The following is a 19,245-nucleotide window of genomic DNA, read 5'->3' as shown; positions in this document are numbered from 1 at the left end:
CACACCACTGACTTTTCATGAGAGGAAAGCTCAATCCGGCTTAATCCATATTAACACTAATCATGACAATGAAATATGAACTAGTAGGGTTTTCCCAATCATGACCACTTTTCAGTCCATTGAGACTCAGGTACATGACAGGAAGACTTTTGTGAGCCCTCATTCTTTGTTCCCTACATAGAGGGGTGCCCGTCTAAAAGCAAAATGGAGATCCTTTGTCTAAGATCCTGAAGTCAATCATCTGTAGGCCTACAACACTCATGTGCCATCTTGACTCTGAGGGAAGCAGCCCCAGAGAAGTTTCCCACTGCACTCTGACGTGAATGTCACTGACAAGGTAGGGAAAGACCCAGCTGCCATGGAAGGGCTGCTCCTTCTGAATGGAACCAAGTTCTCTGAATTCACCCATCAGAAGGGTCCTCCATTTTCAACAGAGGAAGAGTTAACAGTCCATAGTGCCTGCTCTGAACTTTGTGCCCCAGATACACATTTTCATGTAATCCCCACAGAAATCCTGCAAAATAGGTAATAGCCCCATTTTATAGAAGAAATAGGGGCTCAGGAAGTATTAAAAGATTCCTCAGGGTCACACAACTAATCATCAGTATTTGATGTAATCAGGTATTTGAACCTGAATTAGTCAGGCTCCTGAGCCCACTCAGATTCTACCTCTCCACTGGAATCAGTGGTCAATATCTGGCAGTATTCTCTCAACTGAGATTTCTCCCAAAGCAAGATGGAAGCAAGAGTAAACTCTGAGAAGAAAACTAGATTTGTAATGAGAGGGCCAGAAGGAATGAGACTAGATTATCTGTAGGAAGAGATAGGCAGGGGTAGGCAAGGCTCCAAAGATGGGCTGTTAGATGCAGAATGGGCCAAAGCCCCTGAAGATAGAAGCCAGGCTGGGCTCAAATGAGAGCTCAATTTTCTATATAAAATATGCCATTTGGAGGCGGGGTGGGCAGGGAGGCAGCATCTCATAGAATGGAATTCTGAAGCAAACTTCCAGTCACACAATCTCCCCACAGTCCTGAAATTTCCTCTTTGGGCTTAAAAATGGCATTGTACTCTCATTCCTAGGAGTTAACTCAGCATAGCCTGCAGAGCAGGGAGCACCTGGGACTAGACTAAGATTTGGACCAGTAACAGTGAAAATTCTGGGAATTCGGGAACCCAACAGATTTTTCACCTGGAGCAGATTCAGAAGTAGGGGTGGGGCTGTCAGGACCTCTGCTTCCAAACGGCAGTTCCCCACACTTCTCCAAACCTCCACCCCTAGGGGGTCTTGATAAGAGATGGCGCTGGTACTCTCCGTGGAAGCAGGATGAGCAGGTCCTCATGTGTGCAAAGGTGTTGGGAATCTGGAATACGGGGCCTCAGCAGTCAATTAACATTTCTGTTGAGCAGGACATGTGCAAGGTGCTGTGGAGGTGAAAATATACATATGTTAGAGGTGGTTCCTTCTTTCAAAGACTTTATTATCTGCTGGAGGATACAAAACATAGAATGACATGAGAAGGAACAACACAAGAGATGTCACAAGATGGTATTAAAATGACAAAAGAGAGGTTCAGACATGCCCTGGGAATTCAGGCTTACTGAGAAGTCTGCGTGTGTGGGGGTGGGTGGAACATTAATAAGAGGTTCAGGTTGGTTATAGGTCTTGTGATGTAGAAAGGAAAATGGACAGAGGGTGTTGTGAGCAAGGGTGAAGGGACAGTCTAGAGGTCCTACCCTGTTCTTTCATTCTGCTATTTTCTTCCTTGCAGCCTTGAGAAGGAAAATTACGATGTCTGGGCCAAGGTGGTGAGGCTCAATGAAGAACTGGAGAAGGAGAAGAAGAAATTTGCAGCCTTGGAAATCAGCCTCCGCAATGTGGAGCGCTCCCGGGAGGATGTTGAGAGGAGGAACAAGGCCCTGGAAGAAGAAGTCAAGGAATTTGTCAAATCAATGAAAGAGCCCAAGGCCGATGCTTGAGGGTCCCAGGAAAACATGGAGACAGACCACAGAGGCCCACCTGACACGCTCCCTTTCTCAGCGCTACCTGATGACTGAGAAGCAAAATTACTCCCTATGAGGGAGAAGAAGACATTTTGGGGGGAAACACCACATTTCCCAGTAAAATAAATCAATGGAATTTGCAGGAAGATGAGGGTGAGCAGGGACATGTGGGGACATATATGGACCCCTGTGGCTGTATTCAAAAGGATTGCATTATTCCACCATGGTCTCAGGCTGAGTGAGATGGAACCTTCCATGGTTGGGCGACTATGTCCAGTGGAGACATTTGAGGCCATGTGCCAAGGACCTAGGCAACATGTTGGCCCCAACCAAAGGTGGACTGAGGCGTTAGTTCTTTTTCTTTTCTTCTTTGTGGAACAATTCATCCAGTCAGATGGCTTCATGGTGTCCCTGAGACATAGGGGCAGAAAATGATATTTAGCTTTCTTGTATTCACCTGTGGTGAGCTGTATTTTGGGGAGCTGCACCTGTTGACTGGAGCCCCATTCTGCCACCCCCTCCATGATGCACACTTTCCAGGGATTGGAAACTCAAAATTATTATTAGACTAAGACAAAACAAGCAATAAATGTGTATTTATGAGAGCAGGGCTATTGGTAATCCTTCCAAACACCTTTGTGAGCCTTAGTGAAAGGTGCCCCTCCCTTGAAGCAGACACACCCCTCTCCAGGCACAAGGCTTGGTGAGCAGGACATGGGCTGGATTACATTGCCTTTCCATGGCCACAGTTGTGTATGGTCGGCCTGTGAAAGAGGCCTTCTCACCACGATGTGACTTCCTCAGAGGCTGGCTGGGGGTTTTAGATAGTAGTAGTCCCAATAATATTTTTTCTGTTTCACCAAAATGCCAGTGATTTCACTCTTGTTAGGGATAAGAGGCACTAGAAAGTAGCTAGGAGAGGAGCCTTCCTGGCAGACTTTTCCTCCTAGAGTGAAGTCAGCCTGGCAGAGGGCCTGGGTGAGGCCCCAAGCCTCGCTAGGAAGGATAGTGGAGGCTTTAAAAATTTTTGTCATTATCCTGATTAAGTGGTCTCCAAGCTCTTTTGACTATGTACTCCATGAGTAGAAAATATTTGAGCAGACACCCCCCCCATATATTTCTTTACTTATAAATTATATCATGTACTGCTACATTGCTATATCATGTAAATCATAAAACATATACAGGACAGACATTGAATAAGGGTAAGAACAAATGTGCTTTCAGTTTTGGGGGCCACTGGCCAGATTTCCCAGCAGGTGTTACCTGTTCTCGTTTCACATACGTCATCCCCATTGCTGTCATACATTGACTTGACTCTTGAAACCACATGACTTCATCAGAGGTCTGAAATCCATTGTTACTGCGGTGAGAGTTTAGTCTTCCCAGCGTGTGTCTCCTCAATTATTTCTTTTTCTCCTTTTGTTTTCTCACCTTTCCTCCTCTTCTCTTTGTTCTCTTCGCTCTGGTTGTTTCCCCCTGCCCCACCCCTGCCTGTGGCCATGACACATTAGCTACAGACCTAGTGGTACAAACAGTGATGTCAGTGTTGCTCAGTCCTGCTACTCAGGTCCTGTTTCTCCTGCCACCAGTCACCAGACTGATGGAGGGCAGGGACAAGACCTGGCATGTTTGTTTTAGAAACCTGCTAATGAAAGATCGGGGTGTGGGAGGGGGTTGATTTGGAACATCATTAAGTAAAGCAATAAAATGTTTGATTTCCTGGGGTTTACTTGTTTTTTAATTAGAGTGGCAAGCAGGGAGGGAGACACTTATTGAACACCTCATTTACACCGATGAGAGTCTACAATTCTGCCAGACATAGTGCCCGTTTTCTCCCATGGATTCCTCACCCGGACTCTTTAGGTGTTGAAACACAGCTGAGCATGGAAGTAGTCGGCTTCATAATTCTAAAGGGAACATTTGTGAAGGTGCAAAGAGGAGGACCTGAAGACTGTTTGTTTGCAGGTCCATATTACAGGAACTTGCTGGGCATGGGAGCATGAGCTCAGACTGAGCAAAAGGGCTGCATTTGAATTCCAAGCTCCTCCTGGCCAGGTGATGCCTCTTGTTCTATTTCTTCCACCAGTACTATGAGATACCAGAGTGGCCTCTCCGCTCAGCCTGGGAAGCTGGAGTGTCTATTCCTCTTCATGAGCAAGAGGGGAACCTGGCTTGCCTAAGCTAACACTGTCCATATAAAGAGAACATAAGAAACAGAGTTTTTCCAGCACTCTATACCCTGTGAGTACAAGGAAGGGCCAGGGAAGAAGATCTGGAGTCTGATGTCACTGGCTTCAATGCCCAAAAGACTACATGTGAGGTAGACAACAGGATAGCTCCAGATTTCACCTGGACCAAGGAGCCAGGATCTGGGAAGCAGCACCCAGAGACAGACCTCTGTCATTGGTGTTCTGCTGACCCTGGAGCCCCCACCTTCAGCTCCTCCATGGACAAGATCTACTCAGTCTGCCTTTTTCCAGCCACCCACCTCCTCTTCCCTTTACCTCTCTTCTACCTGTGCAGATGTTGAGAAACTAAAAAGGATCTGCAATATGTACTTTGAAACCCCTGGCCATCTTCCCTACCAAAATTTTTCATTTACCACACAGCCCCAAGCATGGTGCGTATCAGGTCACTTTTGTCTCGAGTTTGAGGCAGAGCTGATGGGTCTCCCAGTAAGTCTGTGCACTGGATAGGACATTTTGCATTAAGGGATTGGCTGAGATGATCCCTGTCTTCATGCATGCAGGCTGCTATAACAAAATACCACAGACTTGGTGCCTCATAAACAACAGAAATTTATTTCTCACAGTTCCAGATGCTGGAAGTTTGAGGTCAGAGTCAAGTGTGGACCTCTTTGGGGTTGCAGACTTCTTATTGTGTCTTCACATGGTGGAGGGATTAGGAATCTCTCTTCATTTATAAATCATTAATCCCATGCATGAGGACTCCACCCTAAACATTCATACACCTTCTAATGCCATCATCTCTGAGGGTTAGGATTTCTACATATGAATTAGGGGTAGGGGCACAAACACCCAGACCACAGCAATTCCCTTCCAGTGAATTCTGGTCAGAGTCTGAGGTCTGGAGACATGGAGCATGACATTCCTAGTACAGAGCCTGTGCAGAGGCTGTAAGCACCAAACGTGTTTTTGTTTTGATCAATTCCTTAAGCCCTTTTTCACAGCCCATCCATTGAAAAAAAGCGCAAAGCAGGAGACTCCAAGGCAGCTCAAGGCTGCTGAGATGGGGCAGACAGGGAGCACCGTGGTACAGTTGCTGTTGGCTGGGCTCCCTGGGCTAAAGACAGGAGGATGTGCGCACACTGATATTGTGTAAACTTCCGCATTCCAGCACTTCCTCTGCAGATAGCATCAGTGGTCAGGCGTGTGCTTGCTGTGGAGCAGAGAGATCACTTAGAGGCTGCCCCTGCAATTCAAATGAGTTGTCTTTATAAGAATTGCACACAAGCCTTCATCCTACTAGAGAAGGCCTCATGGATGGAAGTCTTGCTACTGCTGGAGGAGGACAGGGTGGCATTTGGCCAGCAGCAGAAGAGCTGGAGCTGTAGGGTTTGTGGTTCAGTAGGCTTCCCAGGGTGGGTGACCTCAGAGGAGGAATGAGCAGAGAATACCAATGCGTAGGTGCATCTTTCCTGTGACGCTCAAAAATTATCTTAGAATCAGAGAATTACAACATTGGAAAACACCCAGGAGTTCAGGTAATCTAATCAAATCTGCTCATTTAATGGATAGGGAAACTGAGGCCTGAAGACAAGCTGAATTGCCAAGTGCTCACATAACGATAAGGAAAAGGATTAGTTAGGTGGTTTTTGAGCCTCCTCTAGCACACTACCTACTGATTCTTGGCTTCTATCCAGGAGTTCTTTCCCCCAGGCCATGACCACCATGTGAAACCCATTGAACGTCACTTGCTGAGTACTTCCAGAATAGAGAGCCAGTCTCATATCTTGGTCGCAACCAACGTTCATCTAATATGATGCTAGTTTCTACCTCCTTTATATTACTGATGCTGTTTTAAGACAGTGGTTCTCAGTCTTGGCTGCACTGTAGAATTACCTTAAGGAGATTTTCAAAAAATCTGATGCTAAAACCCCATCCTATGTTAATTGAATCAGAATTTTGAAGGGTGGAGCCTAAGAACTTTTAAAAAACATTTTTTTTAACGTTTATTTATTTTTGAGAGACTGGAAGAGACAGAGCACGAGCAGGGGAGGGGCAGAGAGAGAAGGAGACACAGAATCTGAAGCAGGCTCCAGGCTCAGAGCTGTCAGCACAGAGCCTGATGTGGGGCTTGAACCCACAAACTATGAAATCATGACCTGAGCTGAAGTTGGACGCTTAACCGAATGAGCCACCAGGCATCCCAGAACTTTTTTCTTTAAAAAACTTTCCAGTTAATTCTAATATGCAGACAGAATTGCTAAACATGTTTCTAAAACTGATAAGTTTGGCTCAGGTCATGACTAATGATAATATTAAATCTACCTACTCCTTTTTTCTATCCCCAGGCAACACAACTACATGCTCTGTCCCTCCTATTTGCTAGTTTATCATGTGTCCACCCATTTAGGATAAGAGATGCTTAAGCAATGGAAAATGGATCTATGATATTTATCCATTTTTCAAATGGGGAAAAAAATGAACCCAAAGACGTTACCTAAAAAATCTGAGTATAATAATAGCTTAGTCATGAACAAATTTAAGGATCTTGAGATTTCCTTAATGTACAGGAATTCTCTCAACTTGCTTTAAGTCTTGATCCTATACATAGGCAAAGAAGGTCAGTACTGGAGGACTTGATTTATAGAGTCTCAAGAAAAGCTCTGATTAAAACCATCTTCCTTTCAAATTCATAGCAGGTTGAGAAATTTCTATCAGGAGCCTTAGGGGAATTAACCATGAATGTGATATATCTGGGAAATAACCATGAAGCTTCCATTAATCATTAATACAATCTTAATATTAGTATACTGATTCAGAGCAGAGAGCTGTGTAATGAAATGATGACAGGAGGATAAGATGCTTGTGGGTGGAGGGATAGATGGAGAGTGTGAGATGTCACCAAGGAATAGTGTCGTGTAGGGGCACTGGCCACCTGAGAGCACAGGGCATATGATCTGAGGTGAGGCGAGGGGGCAGGGCTTTAAAAGGGGTAAGGGGGATTTAGGTAGCAGGGTGGAAAGCTGACTTGCCCTGCAGAAAATCTGACAACTGGTCCGAGTTGGCACTTGGACTTCTTCCTCTGCCCTCTGTTCTTGATTAGCACCATTACCAATATCATAAGAGGAACTACCATTCATAAGCAACAAATACCATTTGTTCTCTGTCAGGTACTGTGCCAAGCATTCTGTGAGTGTCGTATCCTTTAAATCTTAAGAAGACTCTTTGGATTAAGTACTACTCTACCTATTTTACAGATGTGGAAATGGAGGTTTCAATGCAGCAGAGCTAAGAGCTAAGTCGGTCCAATTTGTTCAATGCTATGTTGGCCTCGCCCTCATGTGGGGAGGGAATGCAGCACAGCTATCTCTAAGTGATGATGGACCAAAATAAAATTTCTAAGGTCTTTTTAATTTTTTAAATTACTTTGGTTATATTTTATTTTTTAATTTTATTTATTTATTTATTTATTTATTTAATGTTTGTTTATTTTTGAGAGAAAGAAGGACTGTGACTGGTGAAGGGACAGAGAGAGAGACACAGAATCCAGAGCAGGCTCCAGGCTCTGAGCTATCGGCACAGAGCCTGACGGGGGGCTCGTACTTAAGAACCGTGAGATCATGACCTGAGCCGAAGTCAACGCTTAACTAACTGAGCCACCCAGGTGCCCCATGGACTTATTTTTTTTAATTTTTTAACTTAAAAAATTTTTTTTAAATGTTTTATTTATTTTTGAGAGAGAGAGAGAGAGAGGGAGTACATGTTGGGGGAGGGGCAGCGAGAGAATGAGACACAGAATCCAGAGCAGGCTCCAGGCTCTGAGCTGTCAGCACAGAGCCTGACATGGGGCTCGAACTCACAAAACCGTGAGATCATGAGCTGAGTCGAAGTCAGATGCTTAACGACTGAGTCACCCAGGCATCCTGGGGACTTTTTTTTTTTTAAAGAATACTGGTGCAGATCCAAGAAAGAACCACTAATTTTGCTCTGATTCAGCATCAAAGGGGAGAAATATCTGCAGGCAGATACCTTTGCCACAGTCCCAAGACACAGCCTGCCTGCTTGCCCTGAGAGTGGCTGGAGGCCACGCGCCACACCAGGCCCTTGCCCAGAGTAGGTTCAGTGTCCTATGTTATTAGCTCCACACTTGAAAAATCTCTTGGGGGCGACTGAGTGGTTCAGTCAGTTGAGTGTCTGATTTCAGCTTAAGTCAATCTCATGGTTCATGAGTTCAATCCCCGCATTGGGCTCTCTGCTGTCAGCGTGAAGCCTGCTTCAGATGCTCTGTCCAACCCCTCCTCATCTCTGACCCTCCCCTGCTCATACACAATCTCTCTCTCTCTGAAAATAAATAAACATTAAAAAAAGAAAAGAAAAGTCTCTTGGGAGTAACTCTGGGATCAAGGTCTCTCAAGAGTCTCCGCTCCACAGTGCTAAGGAGTGAGTGCCTCACATATTCTCCTCTCTCCTTTCCATTTAGAGAGAATTTTTCTCTTTCCATGAGCTTAGAAGGGCCCTCAAGTGGGCTTATTGGATAAGCTTGAAGGATGTACTGCCACTGAGTCCTTTAAGAGAGAGAAAAACCTCTTCCTATTCCACATAGAAACTTTAGGGCTTCTACGTGAAAGAGGTGGTATTGGTGGGAGGAAATAAAGACACAATTCCCCATCCTTTCCGTATCTTAAGATGTGTCTTAAGTTAAATATAGGCTCTGCCCTGTGGATGTTTACAGCCTCAAAGAGCCCATTCTGCCTGGAGGCTTGCAGCTTCTGAGCAAAAAAGCACCGGAATGTCTTCAGCTTGTTTCATGTGGTCTCATTGTTTTCAAAACACTGCCAGTAGATCAGCGAGCAGAGCAAGTGTCAATACATGACTCCTTGGGAGACAAGGCCCATCTAATGATGCATTTACTTGGACTGGCCCTCTGCTTCTTGCATTTTATCATTACTTATTTTCAGCTAAGGTACGAAAGCCTTTATTTTCCTTAGAAGTCACTCTTTCCTGACTGTGAAAGAAGGCAGTGGTTTGCCGGTCGGTGTCCTTTTAGGGAAAGAGCTAGATGAGCACGTGGCCCAGCTCAGCTGGCTGGGTAGACATCAGACACATTCTGTGGGAATTTGAACTTGATTACCAGGAAGCAGGTGGTTTGGATTACGTACTGTGTCTATTTTAGGGCTGGATATTACCTTCAATGGAAAACCAACCCCAATCAGAAAAGGCCAACACCATGCTCTGCAATACTGAGTTTACTGAACTGTTAAAATGCAAAACTAATACCCTCAGAATTCAAGCTACAGCCTTCATTAAGATTTCCTACATAGGGTTTCATAGACTCGGTTGGAGTCAGTCAGGTGCACATCAATTGTCTGGCTTGCTATTCATGCTACTTATTTAGTCGCTGACAGTCACTCTTGTGTGTCTTTCTTACTCTTCTGAGAGTATTGGGATCTATCTCCCAAAGAATTTGAGGGTTGCTGGAGAAATAAAACACATGAAAATCACACAGCATCTGGTAGCTGCCACACCAGTCTTGAGAAAGCTGATCTCTAGAATCTGGAGAGCTATGTTGCCAATCATATCTTTACTTACCACAAGCAAACTGCACTCATGATGCAGCAAAATGTTACAACACCAGTTCTTCCTCCTGCAGGTAAGTGTTTTAGAAGAACTACATTTAACTAGGGACATTTAAAAAATACACTTATTGAGTGCTTTCTATTCCTGAAGCATGATATACTCTATTTTACCTGCAATGTGTCAATTAATTCTCACAGGAAACTATGAGGTGGTTGCTAGTTTTATCTCCATTTTATAGATAAGGAAACTGAGACTTTGAGAGGTTAAGTAATTTGCTCAGACTCATAGGTAATGTCTTATTTCTGAGACACATTTTTTTTTCATTTGAACACTTTTGAAATTAGTATGTCCAATGCGTGTTTTCCCCAACATAGTCAAGCAATTACCTCAAGTCTGACACTATCTACCTGGAAACAGCATCAGACCCCACAGGTTAAGAGCTCAGTCCTGCAAGAGTCCCCCTTGCCCCAGATGTTTCAGATGCCAGTTGGGAGTCCAGCTTGTCACCTGTGCTTCTGACCAACTGGCCATAGATCAGAAGTTCCCTCGAATTCCTCCTCCAGTTTGATTAATTTGCTAGAGTGGCTCACAAAATTCCGAAACGTTTTACTTATTAGACTACTGTTTTATTATAAAATGATATAACTCTAGGGCAAAAAATGGGGAGAGTGGCACGGAGCTTTAACGTCCCCACGTGTTCACCGACTTCAAAGCTTTCTGAACCCTGTTCTTTGGTGGTTTTACGGAGGTTTCATTACATAGACATGGCTGATTAAGTGATTGGCCATTGGTGATTAAACTCAGTCTCCAGCCACTTTTCCCATCCCAGGTAAATGATGAAACCAAAGGTATGGACCACTGAACTGGCCCTAGTGATTTCTATCCATCTTCTTTCCCAACATTCCCATTTAAATTTGTTTTGCTTTGTTTTGTTTTTAAGTAGGCTCCATGCCCAACATGGGGGCTTGAACTCATGATCTTGGGATCTAGGAGTTGGACGCTCTACTGACTGAGCCAGCCAGGTGCCCCTAAATTGTTATCTTTATTTTTCATCTAGCATATAGTTTAATTCCTATAATTTAAATGCACATGAAAAATTAAAAGTAAAAATTGTTAGTAATAATTGCTAACATTGGGTGCTGAATATTGCCTGCCAGACTATTCTAAGTGCTTTATTTGTTTTAACTGAGTTAATCCTAACAAATCTCCCTGAGCTAGATAGTCATATTCCCTTTTCACAACAAAGTAAATTGCTTCTGCTTTTGCTCCTGCCTTTGACTGTGGCTCTGCTAATTGTCTCCCATTTGGAGGAAAACATTTTTCTGACAGTTTCTAGGGTTAGAGACAGAGCTGGGGCAGGTTTAGGGCAATGTTAATGCTTCAAAAAATCTCCAGTAATTGGGTGAAATGCTCATCTGACAAATTGGCTTTTGACAAAGTAGTCTGCTTTCACATATTAATAGCCAAGCCGGCCAACCGGAAACAGAGATTTACTAGAAACCAGAGTGAAGTGAAGAGGGAGGCAACAACATAAGTAAGTTTACACCTGACGGAGAGACACACACAGTGTACAAGGCAAGGCTGAGACCTCTTCCAGGACCACTGAACTGAAGGTCTGGCCAGGGGTGGGGTTGGGCGGGGCAATGGTTAGGAACCCCCCCCCCCCCCAGAAGGCGGAAGGAGCTTGCCATGTGGAACTGGGGGTGAGCGCTGCAGCCCTGTGCAGCTGTACAGCTGAGGGCATGAGGGCAGCTCCCACTCTGCCCACACTCTGCCCCTGAAGCCATGGGCCAGACTACTCACCCAGGGGGAACTTTCCTCCACACAGAGGTACAGCCAGCTCACTAAGCCCAGCGCCTCAGGGCTGAGCCAGCCCACAGCGGGAAGTTTTCAGCTCACACCAAGGAGCTTCCAGCAGACTCTCCAACAGTCAGCCTCAGTGGAGCAGAAATGGCAGCATAGTACGTTGAGAACAAGGAAGTTCAGGCCCGCCACCCTTGTTGTAAGTAACTAGGTACAAACTCAGAGACAGAGGGGATAAGAGGATTCTTAGATCTCAAGAGATTTTCTAAGAAGTCCATCTTAAGATAACTCTTTAGAGGCGCCTGGGTGGCTCAGTCGGTTAAGCATCCAACTCTTGATTTCTGTTCAGGTCATGATCTCACAGTTCATGAGATTGAGCCCCCACACTGGGCTCTGCACTGACAATGCAGAACTTGCTTGGGAATCTCTCTCTCTCTCTCTCTCTGCTCCTCCCCAGCTCGTGTTCTCTCTCTCTCTCTCTCTCTCTCTCTCTCTCTCTCAAATTAAAAAAAAAAAATAGCCTTTTAAAAACCATTATTTTGAAAGTCATTGTTTCAAAGCAGCCCTAGGTGGTAAACAATTAATAACATTTGCCATATATGGAAAGCCTCCAGAAAGAGAATTACCTGAATTTGAATCCCAGTTTTACTCTATTCAATGGTATTATTTTTGACTTGACATCATCATTGGTGATGAAAAACTCCCAACCTTGGTGCATTAGTTTTCTGGGGCTGCCATAACAAAGTACCATGGACCCGATGGGTTATTTACTTCCTCACAGTCCTGGAGGTGGGAAGTCTGAGACTGAGGTGTCAGCAGAGCTGCTTTTCTCTGAGGTCTCTCTCCTTGGCCCCCAGAGGCCACCCTCTCCCTGGGTCCTCACATGGCCTTTCCTCTGTGTCTGTCTGTGTTCTGACATTTTCTACTTGTAAGGACACCAGTCATATTGGATTAATGTCGAATGACCTGTATGACCTCATTTTACCTTAATCACCTCTTAAAGCCTTGTCTTCGAATGCAGTCACATTTTAAAGTACTGGAGGTTAAGATACCAACATGAATGGGGAGGAAGGCGCAATTCAGCCCACAATACTTGGTAACATTTAAAAAGTATCATCACTTAGATCTCCAATGAAGAGAGATCCTTATCTCTCACAATTTCTGCAAATCAGTAAAAATTTCAATATGTTCATAACTAGAAACTGTTATTGTTGCATTTTGTTTAAAATTTTCTACACAGAAGATCAGTAGGAGTAGAACTCTAAAATCTTGCTGACCCATGTGTGCTGTGAAAAGGGCACTGAATGGGGGTCAGGAAACCTGGCTTTAAATGATGATAAACAGCATTTTTATTAGATTATTTATTAAACTATTATTATTAATACTTTTATTGGTTAGCTGTAATGAGGCGGTATCTAACTTGGCCCAGGAACCCTGAATGCTGAACTTATACTTACCCAGTTCTTACTGTGGTAGGTTTGTGGGGATGTGCCAGACAAGAGCACATTCTTTATTTCTACCAAAGTTTTGGCCCAAACTACGGTTTAATCCCCCTGTGTCCTGGGCTGGACATCATGGCAGCACCAGGCCCCTGGTCCCTGGGCTAGAGGTGGGTTTGCAGCCTGTACTCTGAGAAGGCTGGGCGGCCTCCTTGGCCCCTTCCTGCTCCCTGCTCCCCACCTCTGCCAATCTCACCACCCTGACACTGAGAAAAAGCAGACCTATGAAGAAGCATCAACAAGAAAAGGAGGGGGTGGGGGAAGTACTTTTCTTAATCCCTGAGTGGAGCTTTCCTAAGCCACTCATTGCAGACCCCCCCAGCAGCCCTACCTATCTCCCTGCTGGTGGAAGGCAGTGTGTGTGTATGTGTGTGTGTGTGTGCAAACTCTACATGTCTTGATTCTGAACAGTCCCCATAAAAAGAAGGGAAGAGAGGGGAGGTGATAGGGATACGGTGACTTTATACTTTACTCCTAGTAGCTTTGGCTTTGGGGGTCAACAATGGAAGTGACATTCATAAAAGCCTGGAGCCATCCATTGTTCCCTGAAGGTCTATAGAAAACTGCCAACATTTGGGTAAATGTCCACAGAAAAGTGGAGGCGGCATTTTTGAATATTTCTGATAGACCATCAGCCTAGCTGGTAAACTGAATAAGAACGAGGGAAGAAACAAATGGCCAGTCAGGCAAGGGTGGTGGCCTCCTCTTGCCACTAGTGGGAGCTCTAGGCTCATGTCTCTCCATCAACCCGAGGAGAGTTGGAGCTCAGGGTGAAAATAATTTTGGTGGGCCTAGAAAGAGGGGCTGAGAAGCTCATGTCAAAACTCTCCTCTGCAGCATTGTCTTCTGCGAGTCATTACTGCACACAAGTAGTTTGGTAAGAGAGACCTGGGGCCTTCCCTCACCTCTTCAGCTCCTTATACATTGTGAGTTTAAAAACTACAGACCTAGAGAAGAGGGCAAGAGCCTAGTGTACAAGGGCTCGAGATGCCAGACAGCCTGCTTCCAGGATGTAAGCTTTAGCCTGTCCAGGACCTGGACAAAAGGCATCCATCCTAAGAAGCCCAGACATGCACCCTGGCCAGACCTGTAGACTTGTTGCGAAAGCCTTGTTGAAATAGTGATTATTCCCCTCTGAATGTCTTCCCTGAGAACCAGGGGTAATGAGATAATGCTGAGGTAGGTAGAGTATCCTTGACCCCACCAGATGCATCTCACTAAAGCTGACATTGCTATTTTTAATTTCCTAGTTCTAGGCACACCAGTTTTCTTCTCTGTCCAAGTCATTGTTTAGGACGGATGGTGCTGAGTACAACTGTAGGTTTGTAGCTGCCAAAGGAAATACCTGCTGGAATCAAATGCGGACAGAGTCTCCTCTCAGGTCTGAACACAAGGCCCAGCCAGGAACAGGCTGGTTTCACTTCACTGCACTTGGTTTGTAATAATGGACTTTTTTGTAAGATTCTTTGATTAATGTTGGTCTCATCCAGTAACGTGTAAGAATCATGGGGCACAGACTGTATCCATCTGGTTCATGCATTAGATCCAGTGCTGGCAGAGTACCTGGCACGTGGCAACTGACCCAACTGGTGGTTCCCAAACTGTGTGCTGAGGCACCCTGCCCTTGCAGCTGCAAGAAATCCACAGGGCACCACAATATTTTACCTGTCTGAGGGAAACACAGTGATCCTCAACATCTGTGGGACCCAGAGCAGACCACCAGCTGGAGGTAGTGCACAGTTTCAATGTCATATCACCTGCATTCCTTTTGATGACATCAATGACATCATTTTTGAACCTTGGCTTTTGGCTGTTGCTGTGACAAAATGCGAGAGTTGCACAAAATCAATGTGGAACAGCAAACGGGGGTGGTGGGTCCGAGCTCATGCCAAGGTTTGGGAAAGCAGACAGTGCCCAACAAGAGCACAGCCCGCTAGTAATTGTGGTGATTTAAAAGTGAAATTAAAAATAGTATTGTTTTTGTTCCAATGTACGAGCATTTTTTTCCCCAAACAGCTACTGCATTATTAGATAATAAATAAATGCTTACTAGTTTGTTTGTACTTAACTACTCAATAAATGGTGCCATTAGGTAGTTCTTTTGGCCCAGGGACATGGAGAACCACTTACTGAGAAACTAATAGCACCGCGAACTGAGAAGGTCTGGGAACCTCTGGCTTGGTCAGGATTGGTTGATTAACTGATGGCCTCAGGATTGCAGTCCTGTGTCTACAAAACAACTCAAAATGAACAAAAAGACACTGTCAGAGAAAAAGGGTCTCTGAACTCTTTCCTCCCAGAGGAGAAGAGACTTCTGTCGCTGAGCTCTCTCTTTGAGCAACTCCCTGTTTATTGAACACTTAACTATTAGCCAGGCCCTAAGCTTTTACTTATTTGTTTTTAACTTGACCTCCCTTTATCCTCTCGCAGTCTTCTGAGGGTGATTGTTGCTCCTATTTGCATAGGAGGAAAAGGGCACAGAGGTGGTAAGTGGTAGACACAGACTCAGAAGCTGGTTTGTTTTATACCAAAACTCATTCTCTTAATGATTATCATAACAAGGATGATGGTGGTAAATCTTGATAACTTATCATGCATGATTAGCTATCATTTTGACTAATTGTATTTTTTTATTACTAGTGCTAAAATGTAAGCTTTGGCGGTACATTAGACGTGGTAGAACGAGTTTATGTGGAGTATTCCATTTAATAATAAAATCTTAAGAAGTAGGTATTATTAGGACAATGACTCCTATTTCACTAAGCAATAATACACGAGCAAACAAGAAACGAAGGAGGTTTGGCGAGGCCACATGCTTAGCCCAGCATCACACCCTGTTGCAGGTGCAACCAGCTTTTAAATTCAGACTGAGTGTGCTCTGTGCTAACAAAGCAAAATACGAGGAACTTCCAGCACAAATTTGGTTACCAGTCAAGAGTGGGGAATAGAGAAGTAAGATTCATTAAATTCTAGTATTTTTAGGTAGGTCTGTGTGCTGCAGTCCCAAATGAGCTGGAAGTCTCAAGAAATATGAAGGCAAGGGAAGTCAAAGTTCTCTTCTTAAGAGTTCAGTGGCTCTTTCAGAGTTGTAGAGGCATCTGGGAGCACATGGCACTTAATCTCAGCACCAGGGCACTTAATCTACGTACAGACTTCTTTGTTCTGGGAGAGTGATTTGTGTTAAGTGACCAGGTAAGACTAATGAGCTGGGCATCCTTGGGGCCTCTCCTCATCCCATCTTCTTCTACAATCTCCTGGGCAGTACCTTAAATGACAGCTATACTAAGAAAAAAGTACATAGAAAAAAATCATGTCTACTCCATGGTGACAAACAATATTTCTCTTTGCTGGAGGAAATATTGAGGAAACAATCATTTCCTGAGTTCGTCATCTGCACCTAAATAGGTAAGTGGAGGTGAGATCGTAGATCGATAGGGTATGGAGCGTGGGGCTGGAGTGAGCCTCACAATTACACCAACACTGGTTACAGGATAGGCTCCTTGGGCCCGGCCCTTGCTCTAAAACCTAGAATGGAATGCCCAAGGGTGTTTCCAATAGTTTTAGAAGGAAGGGATTTTAAAGACAACATGTTTTGTCTCAAAGCTCTGAAGAGCCAGTACTCTCCAAGAAGCGTGCCGCTCTTGCCATTTGCAGATGCCATCACACCGAAAAAGCCTTTTGCAAGGTTTCCACCTAAACATTTGTGTGTGTGTGTGTGTGTGTGTCTGTGTGTGTGTGTGTGTCTGTGTGTCTGTGTATCATATTAATGATATTGGTTGGCATGAAATAAGAGTTTTCCACAACAAAAAAATACAGATAATTAGCTTTTGGAAAGATATGCAGTAAAGCAGCTCTGGATTGAATTCTAGGCATTTTTTACTATTATGCATGTGCAGGCCATGTTATTATTTATTCTAGCTAATATTTTTGGAGCACTTCGTGAAATCCAGGCCCTATGATGGAGATGAGAAAGCAAGGTTCTTGCCCTCACCCAAGGGTCCTTCCAAGGGGAGAGAGAGATGGATGCTAGAAAGCTAACAAAAGAACTGCAGATGATGATTAATGCTATAAAAGAAGTAAATAGGGTACTCTGCAAGGGAATAAATGGATTTTCAGAGTGAGCCCTAAGAAGGGCATTCTGTCAAAGGAGACAGCAGAGACAAGTTTCCTGGTAGGTATGGGATGAAATGATTAAAAAAACCGTCCTTGTGAGAAGGCTTTTCCAGATCAACAGGACAAGTACTGTCATGGAAACATGTACAGGTTGCAGATAGGCCACACAAAAAAGAAGAACCCAACACCAAATGTAGGGGAGCCACCCAGGGATGATGGCACTTGAATGGTAGGCTTTTGGTGGGTAGGTTAAGGGTGGTTCGAGGTGGAGACGATGACACATGCAAAGCAGAGCAATCAATTAATTCAGAAACCAGCCATCAATCTGGCTGGATGGTTCTAGGTCCCAGAAGGAGTAAGGAAGATTGGATTGAAATAAAGGTGGCAGGATTTCATGCCAATTATTCAAAATTCACATCTCTGAAGAGACCATTCACAGTTCTATGCCCTTACTTCCCAGCCCAGACTTTTAAAAATTGGCCACTGAGTAAACTGGTGCAAGTCTGGAATTTCAAAGCTTTATTTTCCCTTTTTGCTAATTGCCTGGTGCCAGCCAGACTTTTTCTTTCTTTGACTCCATTGTCATCTCTCTTCACTCTGCCTGTGGTGATGCAGCTGGAAAAGTCACACGGTCAGATAAGGAATTCTGGGGAATAAGTAATTACCTTAAGTAAGTCCAAGAGCAAGTACAGTCAGTGAAAGTGAGGCAGAGAGAGCACTAAAAGAGTGGACAACTCAGCCAAGTGGCTAGAAGGGCAGACCAGGCAGAATCCCTTACAAAATAAGAACTAAATACAGTAAAACCTTGGACTGCAAGTAGCTTGTTCTGCAAGACAAACAAACATTTTAATAAATTTTAACTGGATTAATGAGCCATGTCTTCCAATATGAGTAGTTATGTGAGTAGCCTAATGTCACATGATCACAACTGAGCCAATGATTCTTAAAATTCACTTTAATATACAAGTGCTTTGGATTACAAGCATGATTTCATAACAAATAATGCTCACAAACCAAGGTTTTACTATACATCTATTTCTATCTGCCCATGTCACACATCACACATCTACTTGGCTTGACATCTTCTGTTTCTAAAAAATTGTTCACAAGTGTCCATTTTTCTATCAAGATTGACAAGTGCCCACATATTTTTTTAACGTTTATTTATCTATTTTGAGAGAGAGAGAGCATGAGCGGGGGAGAGGAAGGGACAGAGAGAGAGAGAGAGAGAGAGAGAGAATCCCAAGCAGGCTTTGCACTGTCAGCACAGAGCCTGACACAGGGCCAGAACCCACAAACCGTGAGATCATGACCTGAGCCAAAATCAAGAGTCAGACACTTAATGGACTGAGCCACCCAGACACCCCTCCCACTTATTTCTATCACATTTTCACGGATATGTTCCACCTCCTGTCACCTCACCAGCAGAGCCAAGCCTGATAATGCTGGAACCCCTGCCTCCTCTGGGATCATGGTCAGGGATGAATCTTTAACTGAGGCTGGGCCAAGTCCGGTGGCTTGACCTGTCTTTCCCACTGAGACTGCCATAACCACTACCTTACTTGACCCAAAGGCCACAGGCACTGTGGTCATTTATCAAGAGAGAGGATCTAGGGTCCCTACCCCAGGATCTTGGGTAAAGAGCCAGGTAGTTGACTATGAACAGAACATCCTTCCAGGGGTAATTGGCAGTTTCCCCATATAGGTCTCCAGCCCTGACCTGTCTCCAATCTCTGCATTCGTATTTCTAACTGTTGGACACACACATCACAGCAGTGGGGATCTCACACTCAATATTTTAAGACTGGAGCTCTTGTTTTTCCCCTTCATATATCCTCCTCTCTTTCATCATTCTTAGTTAACAGTATCCCCATTCAGGCAGTCATCCAAGCTACAAAACACTGAACTGTTTGGGGTTCTCCACACCCTGATCTCTATTCCCATCACATCCATTCCCTCACCAAGCTTAGGTGACTCTCTTCCTCAAAATATTTCTGGAATTCATCCTTTACTCTTCTCAAGCACTTTTGCTGACTCACATCAGGCATCCCCTCCCCCTTTTT

The 19,245-nt window shown here is 44.4% G+C and overlaps 1 protein-coding gene across 5 annotated transcripts in view; it reads left to right on the top strand.

Moving 5' to 3' along the window:
* Positions 1–12,055, top strand: part of ARHGAP25 (Rho GTPase activating protein 25) — a 98,792-nt gene extending 86,737 nt beyond the window's left edge. For all 5 annotated transcript variants that reach the window (XM_060659554.3, XM_060659536.3, XM_060659545.3 and 2 more), the window contains one exon: positions 1,770–12,055. In XM_060659554.3, coding sequence (XP_060515537.1) covers positions 1,770–1,977 — 208 coding nt within the window. In that variant the 3' untranslated portion in view covers positions 1,978–12,055. The remainder of the gene's footprint in view (positions 1–1,769) is intronic.
* Positions 12,056–19,245: the final 7,190 nt, after the last annotated feature.

This window comes from Panthera onca, chromosome A3 (genome assembly GCF_046562875.1).
Source record: "Panthera onca isolate mPanOnc1 chromosome A3, mPanOnc1 haplotype 2, whole genome shotgun sequence".
Lineage (NCBI taxonomy): Eukaryota > Metazoa > Chordata > Mammalia > Carnivora > Felidae > Panthera > Panthera onca.
Note: the sequence above shows the minus strand (reverse complement) of the source record. Positions and strands in the feature narration are given on the sequence as shown.